Here is an 18,476-nt window from a genome sequence, read left to right as displayed (position 1 = left end):
GCGCCTCCTGCTGATCACTCTGGGAATTAGTTCTGATACTCAACAAGGCGCCCTCTCCTAGTGTCTCTCCCGCCATCGCTCTGTGCTCTCTCCACGCTCTAGCTCTGGACCCGCATTGCTCCCAGGACCACAGTGTCCTCTTCAGGACACTGCCCTGCAGCAGTGCTCACTACTCCGGTCTCTCACCCACTTCTGGAGATACCAGCAGTCCTGAGTCTCACCTTCTGCGACCAAGGCCAACTGCAGCCCCGAAGTCCAGCCCTTCACCTCAGGGGCAAGCCACAGCCTATAAAGGGCCATGCTTTAGTGTTGCACAGTGTGGTGTAAGGGGAAAGGGGGGGACCCAATCCCACCCACGTCTCTGGGTTCAAGCCCATAGACCCTCTGGCAACAGCCTTGTCCTGCTCTTCTTCACTCTTCTCTACTGCCTCGGCCACTTTCCTTTGGCCTCTTGCACGTCCTTGGCCCTTACAAGGCTTACAGCCTAGCAGGTGACAAGCTGGACCTCTCTTGATCTGCTTCCCCAAGCTCAGCACCTTCCCTGGTCAGGGCCCAACTGCTCACTGCTCTGCTGAGCAGCTCCTTATAAGCAGGGCTTCCCGAGGAAGCCACCCTCTGATTGGCTTCTTACAAGCCTCTCCCTGATTGGCTTCTTATAAGCCTCTCCTTGATTGGCCGGGGCTCTGCACAGGCTCCCTTCAATCTGTTTTAACCCCATCCAGCTGCACCACTACACTGGGCTAATAGGTCAGTGCATGCAGCAGGAGAGTTGGGGTCTGCTCCCACTCGCATTGGAATCCGTGGCAAAATTGCCCCTGAGCTCAGTGGCATAGGATCAGGCCTTCATAAAGGAAACAAAATGATTTTTGGGGAGGATAGAATGTTGCGGTGAGACGCGTTTAAAGATCCTGCTTATGGAATGAGAAGCCGCATCCTAGGAGGCCCTGGTCAGTGACAATAAAGCAAGTCGGTGATGAACTAGCTGGTATCTTGTATCCTGTGAGAAGAAACCAGGAGTAAATCACATTTCATTACATTAACTATTATCGCGAGGAGCAATAACATTGACTCAGACGTATCAGAAGGACAAGCAATAAAAGCAGAGGCATAATGAGGATATTAGAAATAGATTCATGCTAAGCACTGCTGCCACCATGCAGTTACAGTTAATAAGATGTCATGAATATGTGGGCACACAAATTGTGATCAGTGCTCTGACCAATTCTCATCTCCTTCTTGGTCTGCTGGCTTCTCGCCTGCCTGTGTGCTTAGATGCTGATCTGTACACTCCACCGGTGAGTGTAGGGGTGGTCCTAGCCCCTCCCCTGATGAGCACCTAGATGCTACACTGATTAACACTTTGAGAGAGTTTCTCATTAAAATATAAATGTCTCCTCGTGGCAGATTTTGTAAAAGTAGGAGTGTTAATGCTAGAGCCCTAGCTGGAATCCAGTGGAGTCCTTATATTTTGACTCCCTGAAATCTGTCTACTCCAAGTGGGATGGCACATTTTTCCTTTCCTTTTCTCCTTTCCATTACTATGACAAGGACCTTGTCTAGACTAGAAGCGTCAGATCATAAAGCCGCTTACATTGACCTACGTCTGGAAGCATTGACACTAAAATGCAGTGCCCACCCATGTAACTTGCCGTAACAACATTTTTAGTGCATAAGTCAATGTTGTGAGGCTGACGCATCGTCAGATGCTGTGTTGCTCACATCAACTGGTGCCGCCTTTTAGAAGCCATCCCACAATGCCCCACACAAGCTGGGACGAGAAGCTACGCTGACTGAAGGAGCGTAGTGCGGACGTGCAAAAGCCATTCAGTAACTGGTATGGCTGTACATCGATGTTACTTAGGTCAGTTTAATTTTGTAATGTAGGCTGCCCCAAGTCTCTTTGGTGGGCGAAGCAATCCATAGTATATAACTAGTATGTAATGGACTTTACTGCTCTTCATGAAAAATGTTTGTGTATGTGTATGTGTATGTGTATATATATATATATTTGTGGTATAACCCCCTAATATTTCTTCAAATAATAATTTGATAGAAGTAATTATGTATCACCGACAAGCGTAACTGAACCTGGGACCTCTGGAGCTTAGTGCATGGATTGGCTCTCAGCTAAGACTGTAGACGAAACTCATGCTTTTTCTCTGTAAGTGGTCTAAGTGCCATAGGTGGGACAGTGCACCACACCCAGCACATGTGTGGGTTACACTAACACCTTTTGTTCATGCCTTATGACCAGTGTAATGAGTCAGAGTGAATGCATCTTTGACTAGAATGATAGTAATGGCCTGCTGTTTCTTTTCTGTGCAGTTCTTCTGGGTCCTTCTGGTGATTTTCATCATGGAGATGCTGTTGATATTCATTGAAATAATCTTTGAACAACAGGTGAGATTTTTTAACTTCTTTCTTGATGAGTGCAAATCACATTTGTCTGTTGGAAGGAGAATGGGGAAGAACCTGTTCAGTTAACCCGTGACATGAGCAAATGAGGTTTTGTTTTCTCTCAAGTCATTGTTCTCGGTGTTAAGTGATTTAAGAGATTTTCCCCTCTTCTTCTGTGCCTGGCTAAAAGCTGAATGTTTCTCATAGACCACTTATCCCTATATTGTATATTAGATCTGCAGTTATAGGGTATGTCTACACAGCGGAGCTATTTTGGGATACCTGAAATAGCTGCCCCACATCTTCACAAGACGCCTGTTATTTCAAAATATTTTTTGAAATAATGGGCATGCTATTTCGACATCCCAGTAACCCTCATTCCATAAGGGTTAGGGGATGTTTCGAAATAGCCCTTTATTTTGAAATTTGGTAGACAGTGTAGACAGCACCAAATTTCAAAATAGCTTATTTCAAAATAAAGTTGAAATAAGATACGCAATTAGCATAGCACAAATTGCGTATCTTATTTCGAGATAAGGGTACTGTGGAGACATCCCATACACTCTGAATTAGGACAAATTGTGTCAATTATTAATAAAGGTACAAAGTTCTTTCACTTCGCTCTTGCCCACAAATTAGGTGAGCAAAACACAATTAGATTTGGACACCAGAGCTGAACACCATGTTGCAATTGGAGGACTCAACTGATCCCTTACAAGAAATTTCCTTCTACCATTTTATGACCACATCGTTAGAGAGGCTTGGAGAATATGGTAAACCAAGGATGGGAGAGACTTTTAGTTCTCCTGGATGGCAAGATTCTCTGTCTAAACTTGGGGTTGAAGTTCCATGTGGGGAAATTGTTAAAGGGCAAACCTTCCACTGGCAGTCCCTCACCCACGCAGCAAGGTTTCCAATGCCTGTGCCTATGGATATTAAATCAATTGAAAGTAGAGGTCAGTGGGAGGTGGGTGCCTACTGCATTTCATTTCCTTTGGAAAATCCGAGTTGGCAGGGGTGTCTGGTGAGGGAGGACATGGAGGAACACCAGCTACATGACTTCCTTCCCTAGCCTGGGAATCTATTTTTAAACACTTGGAGATGCAGAAAGTGATCAGGAATAGTCAGCATGGATTTGCCAAGGGCAAGTCAAGCCTGACCAACCTGATTGCCTTCTATGGTGAGGTAACTGGCTCTGTGGACATGGGGAAAGTGGTGGATATGATATACCTTGACTTTAGCAAAGCTTTTGATACCGTCTCTCACATAATTCTTGTGAGCAAGTTAATGAAATATAGATTGGATAAATGGACTGTAAGGTGGAGAGAAAGTTGGGCGCAGCAGGTAGTGATCAATGGCTCAATGTCTAGTTAACAGCCAGTATCAAGTGGAGTGCCCCAAGGGTTAGTTCTGGGGCCAGTTTTGTTCAACATAGAATCCCAGGGCTGGAAGAGACAAATTAGGACAAATTAGGTCGTCAAGTCCAGCCCCCTGCCCAAGGAAGGACCAGTCCCAACTCAGTCAACCCAGCCAGGGCTTTGTCAAGCCGAGACTTTAAAATCCCTAGGGATGGAGAGTCCACCACCTCCCTCGGGAACCCATTCCAGTACTTCACCACCCTCCCAGTGAAATAGGTTTTTCTAATCTCCAACCTAGACCTCTCTCACTGTAACTTGAGACCATTGCTCCTTGTTCTGCCATCCGTCACTACTGGGAACAGCCTTTCTCCATCCTCTTTGGAACGATGTCCTCTTGGAACATCTTCATTAATGATCTAGATGATGGGATGGTTTTCACCCTCAGCAACTTCAAGCACTCTCAGCAAGTCCCCCCACCCACAGGGAAAGGTAGGGGAGGGACATGACCTAAACAAATTGGAGAGTTGGGCCAAAAGAAATCTGATGAGGTTTGACAAGGCCAAGTGCAGAGTCCTGCACTGGGAATGGAAGAATCCCAAGTATTGTTGCAGGTTGGGGACCAACTGGCTAAGTAGCAGTTCAGCAGAAAAGGCCCTGGGGATGACAGTAGATGAGCACTCGATGTGAGTCCCCAGGATGCCCTTGTTGCCAAGAAGGCTAATGGCATATTGGGGGTGCATTAGGAGGAGCATTGCCGGCAGGTCGAGAAAAGTGATTATTCCCCTCTATTTGGCTCTGGTGAGGACACATCTTGAGACCCTCCTTACAGAAAGGATGTGCACAAATTGGTAAGAATCCAGTGGAGGGCAACGAAAAGGATGAGGGGGCTGGAGCGCACATGACCTACAAAACGAGGCTGAGGGATTTGGGCTTATTTAGTCTGCAGAAGAAAAGAGCGAGGGGGGATTTGAGAGCAAATTACAGTGGGGAAGGTCTGGGTTGGATATCAGGAAAAACGATTTCCCTCGGAGGGTGGGGAAGCACTGGGATGGGTTCCCTAGGTAGGTGGGGGAATCTCTGTCCTTCGAGGTTTTTAAGGCGAGACTTGCCAAAGCCTTGGATGGGATGAGTTGGTTGGAGTTAGTCTGACTTTGAGCAGGGGGTGAGACTTGATCTCCTCTAACCCCACTAGATCTCCTCTAACCTTAATTGTCTATGATTCTATGACTTAGGTTAAAAGTCAAATTGGATCCTAGTTGCACATGATTAATTGAAGTGCTAAATAACAACTGGGAAAATGTAGTTTGCAGTCTCCCTCTTGTACTGACCACTATTTTGCCACTGCTTGTATGGACATTTAGGGTACGTCTAAACTACATGGCTCCGTCAACGGAGCCATGTAGATTTGTTTTTTTGGCAAAGGCAAATGAAGCCGCGATTTAAATGATCGCGGCTTCATTTAAATTTACATGGCTGCCGCGCTGAGCCGACAAACAGCTGTTTGTCCGCTCAGCGCGCTAGTCTGGACGCTCCCTTGCCGACATCAAAGCCCTTTGTCGGCAGCCCCGGTAAACTTCATCCCACGAGGAATAACAGGGCTGCCGATAAAGGGCTTTGATGTCGACAGGGGGAACGTCCAGACTAGAGCGCTGAGCGGACAAACAGCTGATTAGCTGTTTGTCAGCTCAGCGCGGCAGCCATGTAAATTTAAATGAAGCCGCGATCATTTAAATCGCGGCTTCATTTGCCTTTGCCTATCTGTCTAATCTACATGGCTCCGTCGTTGGAGCCATGTAGTCTAGACACAGCCTCAGTTACATTTGTCAAAACAATCCAGGGCCTAGCAAGAGCAGAGAGTGGGCCTGGATATTGAGAACGTCTCTCTGGGAGACTAAACCAGCCCTCCTGCTGTTTTAAAAGCAGAAGCTTGAAATTGCTGAAAGTCCAATGGAAATGTCCCTGATCTTCAGTTACATTCACTCTGTTGCAATGTCAAGGACAATAATGAGATTTTACAGGCCAGAAGAATTGTGAGATAGGGACAGATAATTATTGCATCAAATGGCATATTAGGAGTGCATTAGGAGGAGCATTGCCAGCAGATCTAGAGAAGTGATTGTTCCCTTTTATTGGGCTCTGGTGAGGCCACATCTGGAGTATTGTGTCCATTCTGGGCTTCCCACTGCAGAAAGGATATGGACACATTGGAGAGAGTCCAATGGAGGGCAACACAAATGATTCGGGGGCTGGACCACATGACCTACGAGGAGAGGCTGAGGGATTTGGGCTTATTTAGTTTGCAGAAGAGAAGAGTGAGGGGGGATTTGAGAGCAGCCTTTAACTACCTGAAGGAGGGAGAGAGGATGTTCTCAGTGGTGATGGATGGCAGAACAAGGAGCAATAAGTTGCAGCGGGGGAGGTCCAGGTTGGATATTGGGAAAAGCTATTTCCCTAGGAGGGGGGTGAAGCACTGGGATGGGTTCCTTAGGGAGGGGTGGAATCTCCATCCCTAGAGGTGTTTAAGTTCTGGCTGGACAAAGCCCTGGCTGGGATGATTGAGTTGGGGTTGGTCCTGCCTTGGGCAGGGGGCTGGACTCGATGACTCCTGTGGTCTCTGCCCGCCCTGGGATTCTAAGATTCTATGAAATCCAGCGTCTCCTCTCGCCCAGTGGTCAATGCCAAGTACTGATGCACCACGTTAAATATGCAGCTTTGCGTTATAATGGGGAAGAGAGATCTTCCTTACCTTGGTTAAGGGTCAAGATTTGCCCGGTAGCATAAGGATTGATGGTCCTTGTCATTTTTACTCTAGCTTAGTTATATATTGGAGGGTGAAATTCCGCCCCACCCCCAGTGTCCAAGGCTCCACTCAAAGCCCTGTGCATCGCTCAAGTTTTTCCGCAGTCTTCCAGCAAATAATTGATTTTTTTACCCCACCATAAATCCTCTTTGGAACCTGCTCTGCTTTTTGCCTCAGTTACATTAAAGGACGCTTGAAACTTTTCCATACCATACCTGTATATCACAGTAATGGACAGATTAAAAATGCTTACAACAGGTATACTTTTTCTGGCACTCCTTGAAGTAAGCAGAAGAAACCCTTCTACTTCCAATATTAACTTGACATCACAATCAGTTAAATGCCTTAAATATGGAACCATAATCTCAGCTGGCTTACATTGTACCCGGTGTGGCCGAACCATTTCTAAAATGCATACTTAAGGGCTTTATACAAATCTATTCTGTTCGCATAAATGATGTAATGGCTCCTTTGGCAGTACAGTATTCCAGGAGGGGCAATATTAAAGAGTGTATTATCTCCACAGTGAACTCAAGCCCTGAACACAAATCCGTCCTCAGGAAACTCGATTCCATATGAGCCATAGCGAAAGAGAGGTTCGCATGAGCCGCTTGTGAAACAGAAGAAGTTCACACAGCTTGGTTGTTCCACTGCAGGGGTAGCAGATGCCACTAGTCGCATGGATGGATTCCAGTTCCTCCTCCAGGGTTGGTACCCAGGATGGATTCTCTCTGCATGAGGCACCATGTTCAAACAAGCAGGCTGAGTCACCTGAATTTAGAGATGCTGGGCCTGATCTTTCATTGCCTTACAGCTTCTGTGTCATTTATACCAGGCGACAATGGATGTCAAATGCTTCCGGGTGCACGGCAGAGTGCAAGGCTCTCGTTTTGGTGCCAGAAGCATGAGGGGTGAGGCAGGGAGGAATTGGGCCCCTTTTAGCTCTGTTTGCTTCTGTCCCTACAGGTGCTCCACTGTAGGTACCGTGTGCTTGTGCGCCTGGCACCTTCCATCGGAGATTGCTCATAGCGGGGTCCATTTGGTCCATGTTCTAAGAGCCTTGTGCCCTGTTCTAAGAGCCCTGTGTCACAGAGGTATGGGGAGCCCTTGGGGCCTGCACCCCCATCTATAGTCAGAGGTGAGACTCAGCCAGCAGGTAGAATTGAAAGTTTATTAATTGACAAGGGTACAGCGTATCATAGAACACTATGGTAGGACCAAGCACCCTCTATATCATCTCTGACAGGTGTCTGTCCAACCTCCTCTTAAGTATCTCCAGAGATAGAGATTCCACAACCCCCCTAGGCAATTTATTCCAGTGTTTAACCACCCTGACAGGAAGTTTTCCCTAATGTCCAACCTAAACCTCCCTTGCTGCAATTTAAGCCCATTGCTTTTTGTCCTATCCTCAGAGGCCAAGGAGAACAATTTTTCTCCCTCCTTCCTGTAACACCCTTTTAGAGATCTGGAAACTGCTCTCATGTCCCTTCTCAGTCTTCTCTTTTCCAAACTAAACAAGCCCAATTCCTTCAGCCTTCCCTCATAGCTCATGTTTTCTAGACCTTTAATCATTTTTGTTGCTCTTCTTTGGACTTTCTCCAATTTCTCCACATCTTTCCTGAAATGTGGTGCCCAGAACTGGATACAGTACTCCAACTGAGGCCTAATCAGCACTGAGTAGAGCGGAAGAATGACTCCTCATATCTTGCTCACAACACACCTGTTAATGCAGACTTGTAGAACAGACTTGTCAGCACAGGAACCAGAAGCAGTTAGTACAATCCATCTTGGGGAGAAGGAGCTCAGAGCCAAGACATCTGACCCCTCCTACACCCTGTGCACCACCCAAGACTGACTCCCACACCTATCAGCCCCGGGCCAGCCCCTTCTCTGCCCCTGTTCTCCTTCCCCAGGCAAAAGGAGTAACCTTGCCAAACCGCTCCTGGGCTCAGATTATAAAGGGCATTGGCCACTGTGTATGTGCTGTGGTTAGGGTCCCCTCCCTCAGTGAGGGTATGTCTACATTGCAAAGTTAATTTGAAATAACAGCCGTTATTCTGAATTAACTTTAATAGCTTCTGTACAGGCAAACTGCTATTTCGAAATTAATTCGAAATAGCGGAGCGCTTAATTCAAATTTGGTAAACCTCATTCTACGAGGCACAACGCCAAATTCGAAATAGCTATTTTGAATTAAGTGCTATGTAGACACTTAATTCGAAATAGGGGGCCTCCAGCTCTTCCCGGGGGGCCCTGGTGGGCACAACCTCTGGGCACAACCAGGAAAACTTACTCTCTTCGCTCCCAGCCCCGTAGCCATTAAAGGGGCTGACTCTGGCCACAGTGCCTGTGCCAGCTCCAAGCCTGCCAGCCCAGAGCCAGCAGTGGCCACCGGGGCCCCTGACCCAGTGTCCCCAAAACAAGAGCCAGAAAGCCACTGGCAGCCAGCCCTCCACCACTCCCCAGGAGCAGTCTGCCAGCTCCCAGGAGCCTGACGGGCTGGAGAAGGCGGGCGCCTTCCTGGCCCAGGGTGGAGATCATGGACCTTATTCAGGTTTGGGGGGGATGCCCCCAACATCCATGATCTCCGCACTAGATGGAGGAATGCTATGGTAGGATAGCTGCCAGCCTGGCCAACAATGGCCACATGCGAACCCAAGAGCAGATGTGCATGAAAATCAAGTTGGTTCAGCGAGACCCCCAACCCTGGGCCCTGAGCTTCCCCTCCCTCTTCTTCCCCTTGCTTCCCCCTTTCAGCTCCCTCCTCCCAGGTTTCCCCCTCCCCTCTCCCACCCTCTCTCTTCCCCTCTCCCACCTCCTTTTCCCAGTCTCCCCAGAGGTTCATCTCCCCCCCCCCAGTTTTGTTCAATAAGCCCAGTTTCTATTTTTGAACATACGTGTCTTTTATTTGACATCAGGAAGGGGGGCTAGGGAGGGGTAAGTGGAAGGACGTGAGGGAGGAATGGGGCACGAGCCCCCGGTGGGGAGGACTGGGGTGGCTCTGAGGGCTCCTCGGGGTGGACGCTCTCCCGCAGGGCCCCCTGGATCCTGACAGCCCCCCGATGGACTTCCCGCATGGCAGCCTGCAGCAAGTGCAGCCGGGCTGATGGCAGCAACCACACAAGACGCACCAGCGTGCCCAGGGGCAGGTCTGGCTCCATGTGGCTGAGTGCTGTGGTGTCCCGAGTGCAAGCACTCAGGGCAGTCCAAGACATGACTGCTTTGCTGTCCCTCATTGAGGTAGGCAAGCAAGGGGGGAACCCTGAGAATTGTCTGTCTGGGATGGGGGTAGGGTCCCTTTAAGCATGGAGCTCAGTTAGCCTCAGGCAGCAGTCCCACACACTAAGTCCTAACCTGATGTCCTGCCGGCACTGGTTCCAGCCAGCCTTAACTTCGGTTCAGGGTCCACTCAGTGTGGACGTGCTATTTCAAAATAGCAAAACGCTATTTCAAAATAGTTTTTGTGTGTAGATGCGTTAATTCAAATTAGCTTAATTCAAATTAACTATTTCGAATTAAGTTGATTTGAAATAGAGCTGTAGTGTAGACATACCCTGAGACTCACACCTGAAATCCACATCTAGGTATTAGAGCAGTGCCCAGGGAAACTGAAGCACACACGGGGTTACTGCAGGACAGTAGAACCCATGTGCAACATAAAAAAGTCAATCCAGTCTCCATTTTGTCACATCAGCGTTATATCCATGGGAGTCCGCATATGTGGATGTAGATATCCGCGGCTCATTTTTGCGGACACAGATATATTTTTTGTATCTAGAACCCTGGATGTGCTCGGATATCCGCTTTATAGCCACAAGTGTCTGCATCTGTGGATATGGATGCAGATATTACAGAGTGTCTAGACTACAGGTTTTTTTTAAAAAAGTAGCCTTTTTTCAAAAAAAAAACTTCCCCTGCGTCTAGACTGCTGCTACATTCTTTCGAAAGTAAATCGAAAGAACTCATCAGTTTTTTCGACCACGGAAAACCTCATTTGATAGAATTATAGACCCATAGAGCTGGAAGAGACCTCAGAAGATCATCAAGTCCAGCACCCTGCTCTAGGCAGGACCAATCCCAACTAAATCAACTCGGCCAGGGCTTTGTCAAGCTGAGATTAGGGATGGAGATTCTACTACTTACCTAGGTAACCCATTCCAGTGATTCACCACCCTCCTAGTGAAATAGTTTTTCCTAATATCCAACCTGGACCTCTCCCACCACAACTGGAGACCATTGCTCCTTGTTCTACCATCCGTCACTACTGAGAACAGCCTCTCTCCATCCTCTTTGGAACCTCCCTTCAGGAAGTTGAAGGCTGCTACCAAATCCCCCTTCACACTTCTCTTCTGCAGACTAAACAGACCCAAATCCCTCATCTTCTCCTCATAGGTCACGCGCTCCAGCCCCCTAATCATTTTGGTCGCCCTCTGCTGGACCCTCTCCAATGTGTCCTTTTGAGGAAGAACGCCTTTTCTCGAAAGTGCTTTGTTATGCAAACTGTGCTTTTTCGAAAGAGAGCATCCAGACTGCCCTGGGTACTGTCTTTTGAAAAAACGGCTTGCTTTTTTGAACGTGCTGGTTGTAGTCTAGACGCTCTTTTTTGAAAGAGGCTTGCAATCGAGTCGTAGCCTCAGTGAGTTCTTTTTGCAGCTGTGGGATTTTGGATCTACGCAGGGCTCCACCCTTGCTGTTGTATAGATTCACCTTCAAGGTGTGTCTATACTATGCCGCTTTTACTGACAAGGCTACGTCAACACAGCCCTGTCACTCAAAGTCAGCGTGTGTGAACTCTGTCAGCACTTCCATCCCCTTTGAAAGGGTTTTCTTTGTTGGCAGCAGAGTACTCCAGCATTCACCAGTTCATTTGTCATTCCTGGGGGAGCGATTAAGCACCCATGAATAACAAAAGTGTTGTTGTTTAATTACAAATGCAGACAGAACCTCCGTCTCCTCTCAACCTGTCTGAGACTGAGCTCTGGCAGCTGTCCCATTGTGATTTTCCCACCTTTTCCTCTTCTCTTATTAATAGCACATGCCCAAGCGCCAGGGAAAGAGGATGATCAGCTGGAGAGAGAAAAGCTGCAAACATTTTGAGAAGGAATTGCAAGCCTTCCATTAAACTTGTGGCTTGAGTAAAACCATTAGCATCTAAATCGTCCCTTAATTTCATTTAATGGGCAATATAAAAAATTAATTAAAAATCAAACAATTGGTGAAAGAGAACAGAGATTTAACGAGCGGTGAATCTTCTTGACCTGTAATTGTCACACTGCACAAAGCAAATGTGAATCTACATTTGGAATAAACTACTAGGCATTTAATTATGCCAATTGATATGTAAATGTGCTCATGAAGTTGCAGATGATTTAAATTAAGAACCTGCTTTTGCTGTCTTGTGTCAACTGAAGTGGAGAGTTTATAAAGCTAGAATTGAATTATTTAGCCCTTGGCCTTTAGCCACTGTCTTAAAGTCTAGATTTAATTCGGGGTGTTGTAAATGGATTGTAGCACTGTCTAGGGGATAAAATTCTTTTAAATGGAGAATAGTATGTCTTCGTGGTGCCTACAGTATAAAATATTCTGGAGCTTGTAGCTTCTGGAAACAGCTAAACATAGAAAGGTCACAAACAGCCTCATCATAGGAATATAACTTGCTTTAAATTGTTTCCTCACACTAAACAAACAGTTACCTGATTTATAAGTGCAATAAGTTTTTAGAGAGATCTGGCCCTCAGTCTAACATGGAGCGGCTCTCTATTCTGTAAGGCCTGGTCTATACTAGACCAGGCAGGTCGGCTTAAGGTACGCAACTCAGTTTACTTTAAACCAAGCCATGGTGGCATCCACACAGCGGAGGCTGACAGGAGCAAATGCTTCCCTTACTCCTCTCAGAAGGAGAAAAACCGGACATCGGTGGGGGCTGCCCTCAGTGTTCAATTTACGGGTCTGTACTAGACCTGCTATATCAAACTCCGAAGTTTGACCTCTGAAGCGTCGATCTTGCGCTAAGTATAGACATGCCCTAAGAGCGCAGGCCTTCACAAAAAGCAGCGATTTCTTCCCTGAGTGACACTGAGTAAGTCACTCTGTGCCTCGTTATCTTTACTTCAAATATAAGGGATAAATCCCTCCCTACCTCGGGGGTTGGCAATTTTGCAATTAAAAAACTAAAATTAAAAATATTGATAAAAGATATGGCAAAAAATAGCTTTTTCACCAGGAGAAATTAAATTAAATCTGAAGCCAAAAAACCAATTTTTTTAATTGAAAAACCTCCAAAAATATTGACTCAGGGCAGCGCTGTCAGCTGTGGCAAACTTGGGGCTTTAATTATCTTGTTTGTCTTCAAGGTAATGATGGCCATAACAAAATTGCTGGCAGCCTATCTTTATGTGTAGAAAAATCAAAATTAACATTTTAATAAACTTCTGCATGAGCAGTTTCTTAAAGGCCTTTTCAGAATATCCTGCTAATTTTTCCATCTCAGCAGGCTGTCTTCTCCTGCAAGGTGCCTGCTGTCTCTCCTCTCACCTCTTGTTTTCTTGTTTTTTGAATTCCTCTGGCATTCTTCTTCTCAATTCACCAGCTTGCCCAACATTTCTGATTCTCATGTCAGAATTAATTATGCAAAACAACCCCCCCCCCCCCCCCGGTCCCTTCCCTTCATTAATATTTCTGAATCTTTGTGGCTGACAGTATCTTGTCAGAAGTCAAACCTCAAACATATTCTGGGAATAGGGCCTGCTGTTTAGAATTAGAGGCTTTGTTTTGAGCAAACTAATCATTTCCAAGAATCTGTGAACTGATTTTCATATTAAACGGCTGCTTAATTGGAAGTATCCGACATCTTTAAAGTTTTCTTTATAGGTCCTTTACTGGCTATCTCTTACGTAATGTAGCTTGCATAATTAAATTACCCCTTAATGTAGCTTGCATAATTAAATTACCAAAAAGGAACTGGATTAAGGTTGAAAACAACAAGTAGTCCTGTGGCACCTTAAGAGACTAACAAAAATATATAGGATCATGGCTTTTATGAATGAAACCCACTTCCTCGGATGAGTTGGAGTGGAAATATCAGAATCCAAGAGATATAGAACAGTGAAAGCAGTTACCTGTCCATTGTAGGACTTGTGGTAATGAAGCTAATTAAGTGGGCTGGAGGTGTCCCATTCATAGCTTTAGATGTGAAAATCTGATTGTCAAAGGCAGGGAAGTTGGCTTTGCAGTGAGTTAACCAATTAGTGTCTTTAGTCAAGCCCAGGGTAATAGTGTCAAATTTGTAGATGAATTCCAGTTCAGCAGTCTCGCTCTCTGTAACTGGGTAGTGAAATCCCCTTGTAGAAGAACAGCTACTTTTAAATCCATGGTAGGATAAAGGTAGGTAAGCTGTGTTAGTGCTTGCAGGCGGGTTTCTTTCCTGTTTGTAACTCCCTTGCTCCATTGAAATGTTCAACTCCACATTGAACTTGTGCTAGATTCATGACCCACACTGCAGTCTGGTAACTGCAGTTTGACTGTGAAAGGCTGGAGAGAGGGCCCAGGGGAGAGGAGGTGCCAGCTGCGGACAGAGGGAGCCGTAGCATTTTTCAGGTGGTCCCACCCCACCCCCAAAGATAGCACTCTTTCCCCCAGGCTCAAGCTTCCAAGGCGGCGGTTCTCAACTGATTGACCTTTGTGGGCCTCATCCAGCACTACCGGTCTGGTCCTGAAGATGTGATGTAGGCCGCAGCTGTGTGCTGATTGGGATGGGATGAGATGGGATGAGAATCACTGCTCCAAGGAGACAGCGCTCCTGAGGATGTGGAGGAGAGATCATGTGGCATGATACCTCAGGATACACCCAAACATGACTGGCTTTTTAATTGTGTGAGGAGAAGCTTCACAACCCTCCTCGCAATCCGTTCACATTCTGAAGGCCATTTGTGCTCTCCTCCCTGTCTTGTAAAGTCCTCTGCATGGAATGTGAGATTTCCACACACAATTCAACCCTGTCGTTCCTAGTGAGTAGACTTGATTCCATGGTTGTCATCCTCCACTGAGAACAGTTTTCCCTCCCACCCCATTGAGCATTGGACCGCCTGGGTGGCAAATGGAGTATCCCAACACGTTCCTTCTTGCAACAGAATAAAATCAGTCCTGCCGTTGCCTGCAAATGTACAGCAAAAGACCTCTTTTCAACTTGTTTTTGGCAGCACGACGGGTTGCTTTTCAGTGTGATAAAAGCCGGGACTCTATAGGAGTTGGCGGAGAAAGGGTGAAGACGGCCTCTGAGATGACACCACCGCTACAGTGATTGTGAAAGTAGCTGAGCTGGCCATGATGAGATGTAATGCCTCGCAAGCATGTCAAAGGCTGAGCTCTGAAGAGACAGGACTAGCTAGACACTGTTAGAAAAGAAACAGGCGACCCAGGAGCAGATGGGGTAAGCAGGACTGCTTTGTTGCCCGTGCACGTTTACCTTGGACATTTAACACAACGTTTGTGTGGTAACAACTTGGCACCAATTTCACCATTTTATTTATTTTAGTATGTTAATTTACACATTTATTACTCCTTTTTTAAACCCTTATTTCGTAACGTTAACTTCCATAAAATGAATATTAATAAGCAGGTGATGAATATTAGTATACCCGCTCCTAATTACTATTTACAATTTTTTCAATTAAATTAACACTTTCCTATGCTACAGGCTCTCCGAATCAGCAGGTTACAGAGATTACAAGAAAAGTAACCCTGAAATATTTATACGGCGCCAGTGAATGTAGGTAGAAGACACAACGAAGAAGAGCAGCTGCAGGCTTATCTATTTTTCTAGGCTGCAAAAATGAAGGGAAAGATCATGTTCAAGGGTATTGCCGACTGTGGCTGAACCCCTTACCACCATCCCAGACCCCTGTTCATTTTACATATCCCAACACTCCCCCACTCTCTTTTCAAGGAAGGGCCCAGAGCCCAAAGCAGTTCCGTGTACCCCATCCGCTCCTGGGTCGCCTGTTTCTTCTCTAACAGGCACCATTGGGGGAGGAACCGGCGAGGAAAGCCTTTTTGCATGTGTCCATGTGTGGACACAGGGGGTTGCCAACTTGGTAGTGTCCGAAAACCCGACAGTCCACCAGGAATGCCAGAACCTCCCTTGCTCTGCCCCTTCCCCCTGAAGCTCCACCCCTGCCCCACCTATTCCCCCAAAGCCCTGCCCCTGCCTCCCCTCTTTCCCAAACCCCCTTCTCTAAGGCCTCACCCTCATCCACTTTTTTTCTCCCCCCCCCCCGCACCCCTGCTTGCTGCTTTCCCCCTTCCACACCCACCTCATGCCAAGATTTGCCTGAGCGCCAGGGCTGAGAGCTGCAGTTACCCGACACAGATAGGAGGCAGTGCCGATGGAGTCGGGCCTGGCACAGGTGTGACCCTGCACCTCCCCCACCCGCAGTGACCAGCCTTGGGGTGTCCAGTCAGTAAGTTTGACCAGACACCATCAGGCCCCCTTCTCAAAGGGACCTTTTTCTGGTCAAGTTCGTTAGCAACCAGGCTTAAGGACTCTCAGTGCAGTACCTCAGAAACATTGCTCAGAAGGAATTTTCGTTGCACCTTCTCCTTCGTGACTTCACCAGGCTAGCTAGGGTGTCTGTCCCATGGCTGTCAGGCAGGCAACTTTGTATGGAGAACTAAAGGAATTGAAAAAGTCCCCAGAGGTTACTTTTCTGTAACTGGTCTTTATTATTTTGAATCTCCAGTGTGAGTGCCCCAGCATTTTTGAATGCCCTCCGTCCCGAGAGGTTTTTAAGTCCCAGCTGGACAAAGCCCTGGCTGGGATGATTGAGTTGGGATTGGTCCTGCCTTGGGCCGGGGGCTGGACTTGATCACCTCCTACGGTCTCTTTCAGCCCTAGGATTCTGTGATTCTATGATTTTACTCCGGCACAGGATACAATTTGGGAACAGCTGTATTATCAATGGATGCGAACTGTCCAAAAGATCTTAACATCTGATTCTGCCCTTTAGCCCATCAGAAGGCACAATTTTAATTGCAATTCTTTTCAGCCTCATTTGCTGATGATGAGTTGACTTGTCACTTAGTGTTCTACGTGCTACCTAACGGTCCGAATGCACCTTTAGAGACCTGCAGTGTTGTCTGTGACGGCCTTCGGGAGATCTGAGAATCAGCATGCAGGCTGAAGTCCTGTTTCTAGTCCCCTTATTTTAATGGGCAGCAAGTTCTATGGGTCCGTGATGTCCGAGCACTAGGAATATTCCTGGCCCGGGGCCCAGCTTCAGCAAAGTGTCTGTTGCCCCTGCCTTGAGCACCCCTTTTGCCAATGGGAGAAGCAGAGACACATACATTTACCTAGGAGCTGCCTCCAGAGGGGGGTGCCCCAGGTAAGTACCACATTACGCACCCTCTCCCCTTGCACCCTTACCGGCATCTCACCCCACCCCCCGAGCCTGCGCCCCTCACCCCCTCCTGCACCCAGCATCCAGACTCTGTCCCCGAGCCTTCACCCCAGACCTCCTCCCACACCCACATTCCCTCCCAGAGCCTGACCCCTCAGCCCTCCTCCTGCACACATGCTCCTTCCCAGAGTCTCCCCCTGCACCCCAATACCCTGCCCCAGTCTCCAAACTCCCTCCCAGAGCCTTAGGCAGGTGAGGGGAGGGAGGGAGCTTGGTAGGGGAGAACAGTGGGCATTCTGGCCACCACCAAAATGTCTGCAAACCTGCTGCCCTTGCTTATTTTAGTGGCAGAAACTTGCAGAACTCTCAACGCCGCTTTGCCAGACTTTCGCATTGCCCTGGTTCACTCTCGGGTAATTCTTACTCTCTCCTCTGTGGTGTTCAGCCATTTTGGTTTAAGAACATAAGAGTGGCCATTCTGGGTCAGACCAAAGGGCCATTGAACCCGATGTCCTCTCTTCTGACAGTGACCAATTCCAGATGCCCCAGAGGGAGTGAACAGAACAGGGAATCATCAAGTGATCCCTCCCCTGTCACCCATTTCCAGCTTCTGGCAAACAGAGGCTAGGGACACCATTCCTGCCCATCCTGGCTAATAAGTATCAATGGACGTGTCCTCCGTGAGTTGATCTAGTTGTTTTTTGAACCCTGGTCTTCGTAACATCCTCTAGCAAGGAGTTCCACAGATTGATTGTGCACTGCATAAAGAAAAACTTTCTTTGGTTTGTTTTAAACCTGCTACTTATTAATTTCATTTGGTGACCCCTAATTCTTACGTTTATTTCCTCCCAAATGAATGTAGTGCTCCTGAAAGACATTGGTTGTAGCCCTGCAGTGCAAAGCCTTCTGGTTCCCCGTTCTGTTGGTGGTAGCTCTCCAGGCTCCCTCAGCCTCATTCTTTCATGAGCTTGATGCATTTGGGTCTGGGCAAGCTTACAGAGTTGCGAGTCAGTTACTCGCTGCAGGGTGTCATAGCCCAATCGCTTTCCTGACAGGCGTCTGCCTGTTGATGTAGTGATGCGTAGGATTGGACCCTGCATGCGCACTGGGCAGAAAGACAGTTCCACTCAGTGGAAACCCAACCCTTTGCCAGCAGGTCAGCTCTCTTTGTCTTTAGCACAGTTCTCTTCCCATCCCAGTGAAAGGGCTAATTTTTTCACACAGGGCATAGAGATAACTGGATCTTGTGCTTCCTCCCTCCATCGCTCTGTGAGCTGTAGTCTGTGTTGCAAATAATCTCTTGTTCACCGGGTGAATGATGTCAGAAAAGCAACATCCATAATAAATTTAATCTTTTCTGTGGCCCATGCCTTTGCAAGAAGTGTTGTGGACGTGCTAACAAATCCATGCACTGCAGATAGACCTCAGTATTAGACACGTATCTTTTGCTGTCAGACATGGGGGTCGAGACCTAGTCCTGCAATTCTTAAATACAGATCCTCACTATATGAGCTAAAGAAACTCTGA

At 47.2% G+C, this 18,476-nt stretch overlaps 1 protein-coding gene across 6 annotated transcripts in view; it reads left to right on the top strand.

Annotated features, from left to right (window-relative positions):
• LOC102447849 (tetraspanin-15-like) overlaps positions 1-18,476 on the top strand; it is a 282,367-nt gene that overhangs the window by 144,515 nt on the left and 119,376 nt on the right. For all 6 annotated transcript variants that reach the window (XR_016348001.1, XM_089773762.1, XM_089773761.1 and 3 more), the window contains one exon: positions 2,326-2,400. Coding sequence is in view for 5 of the 6 variants with exons in the window: in XM_089773762.1 (XP_089629888.1) it covers positions 2,326-2,400 (75 nt within the window). In the remaining variant the exon portion in view is untranslated. The remainder of the gene's footprint in view (positions 1-2,325; positions 2,401-18,476) is intronic.

The sequence above is a fragment of the Pelodiscus sinensis genome, chromosome 28, assembly GCF_052426305.1.
Source record: "Pelodiscus sinensis isolate ZL-2025 chromosome 28, ASM5242630v1, whole genome shotgun sequence".
Taxonomy (NCBI): domain Eukaryota; kingdom Metazoa; phylum Chordata; order Testudines; family Trionychidae; genus Pelodiscus; species Pelodiscus sinensis.
This window is presented reverse-complemented; position numbering and strand designations above follow the sequence as displayed.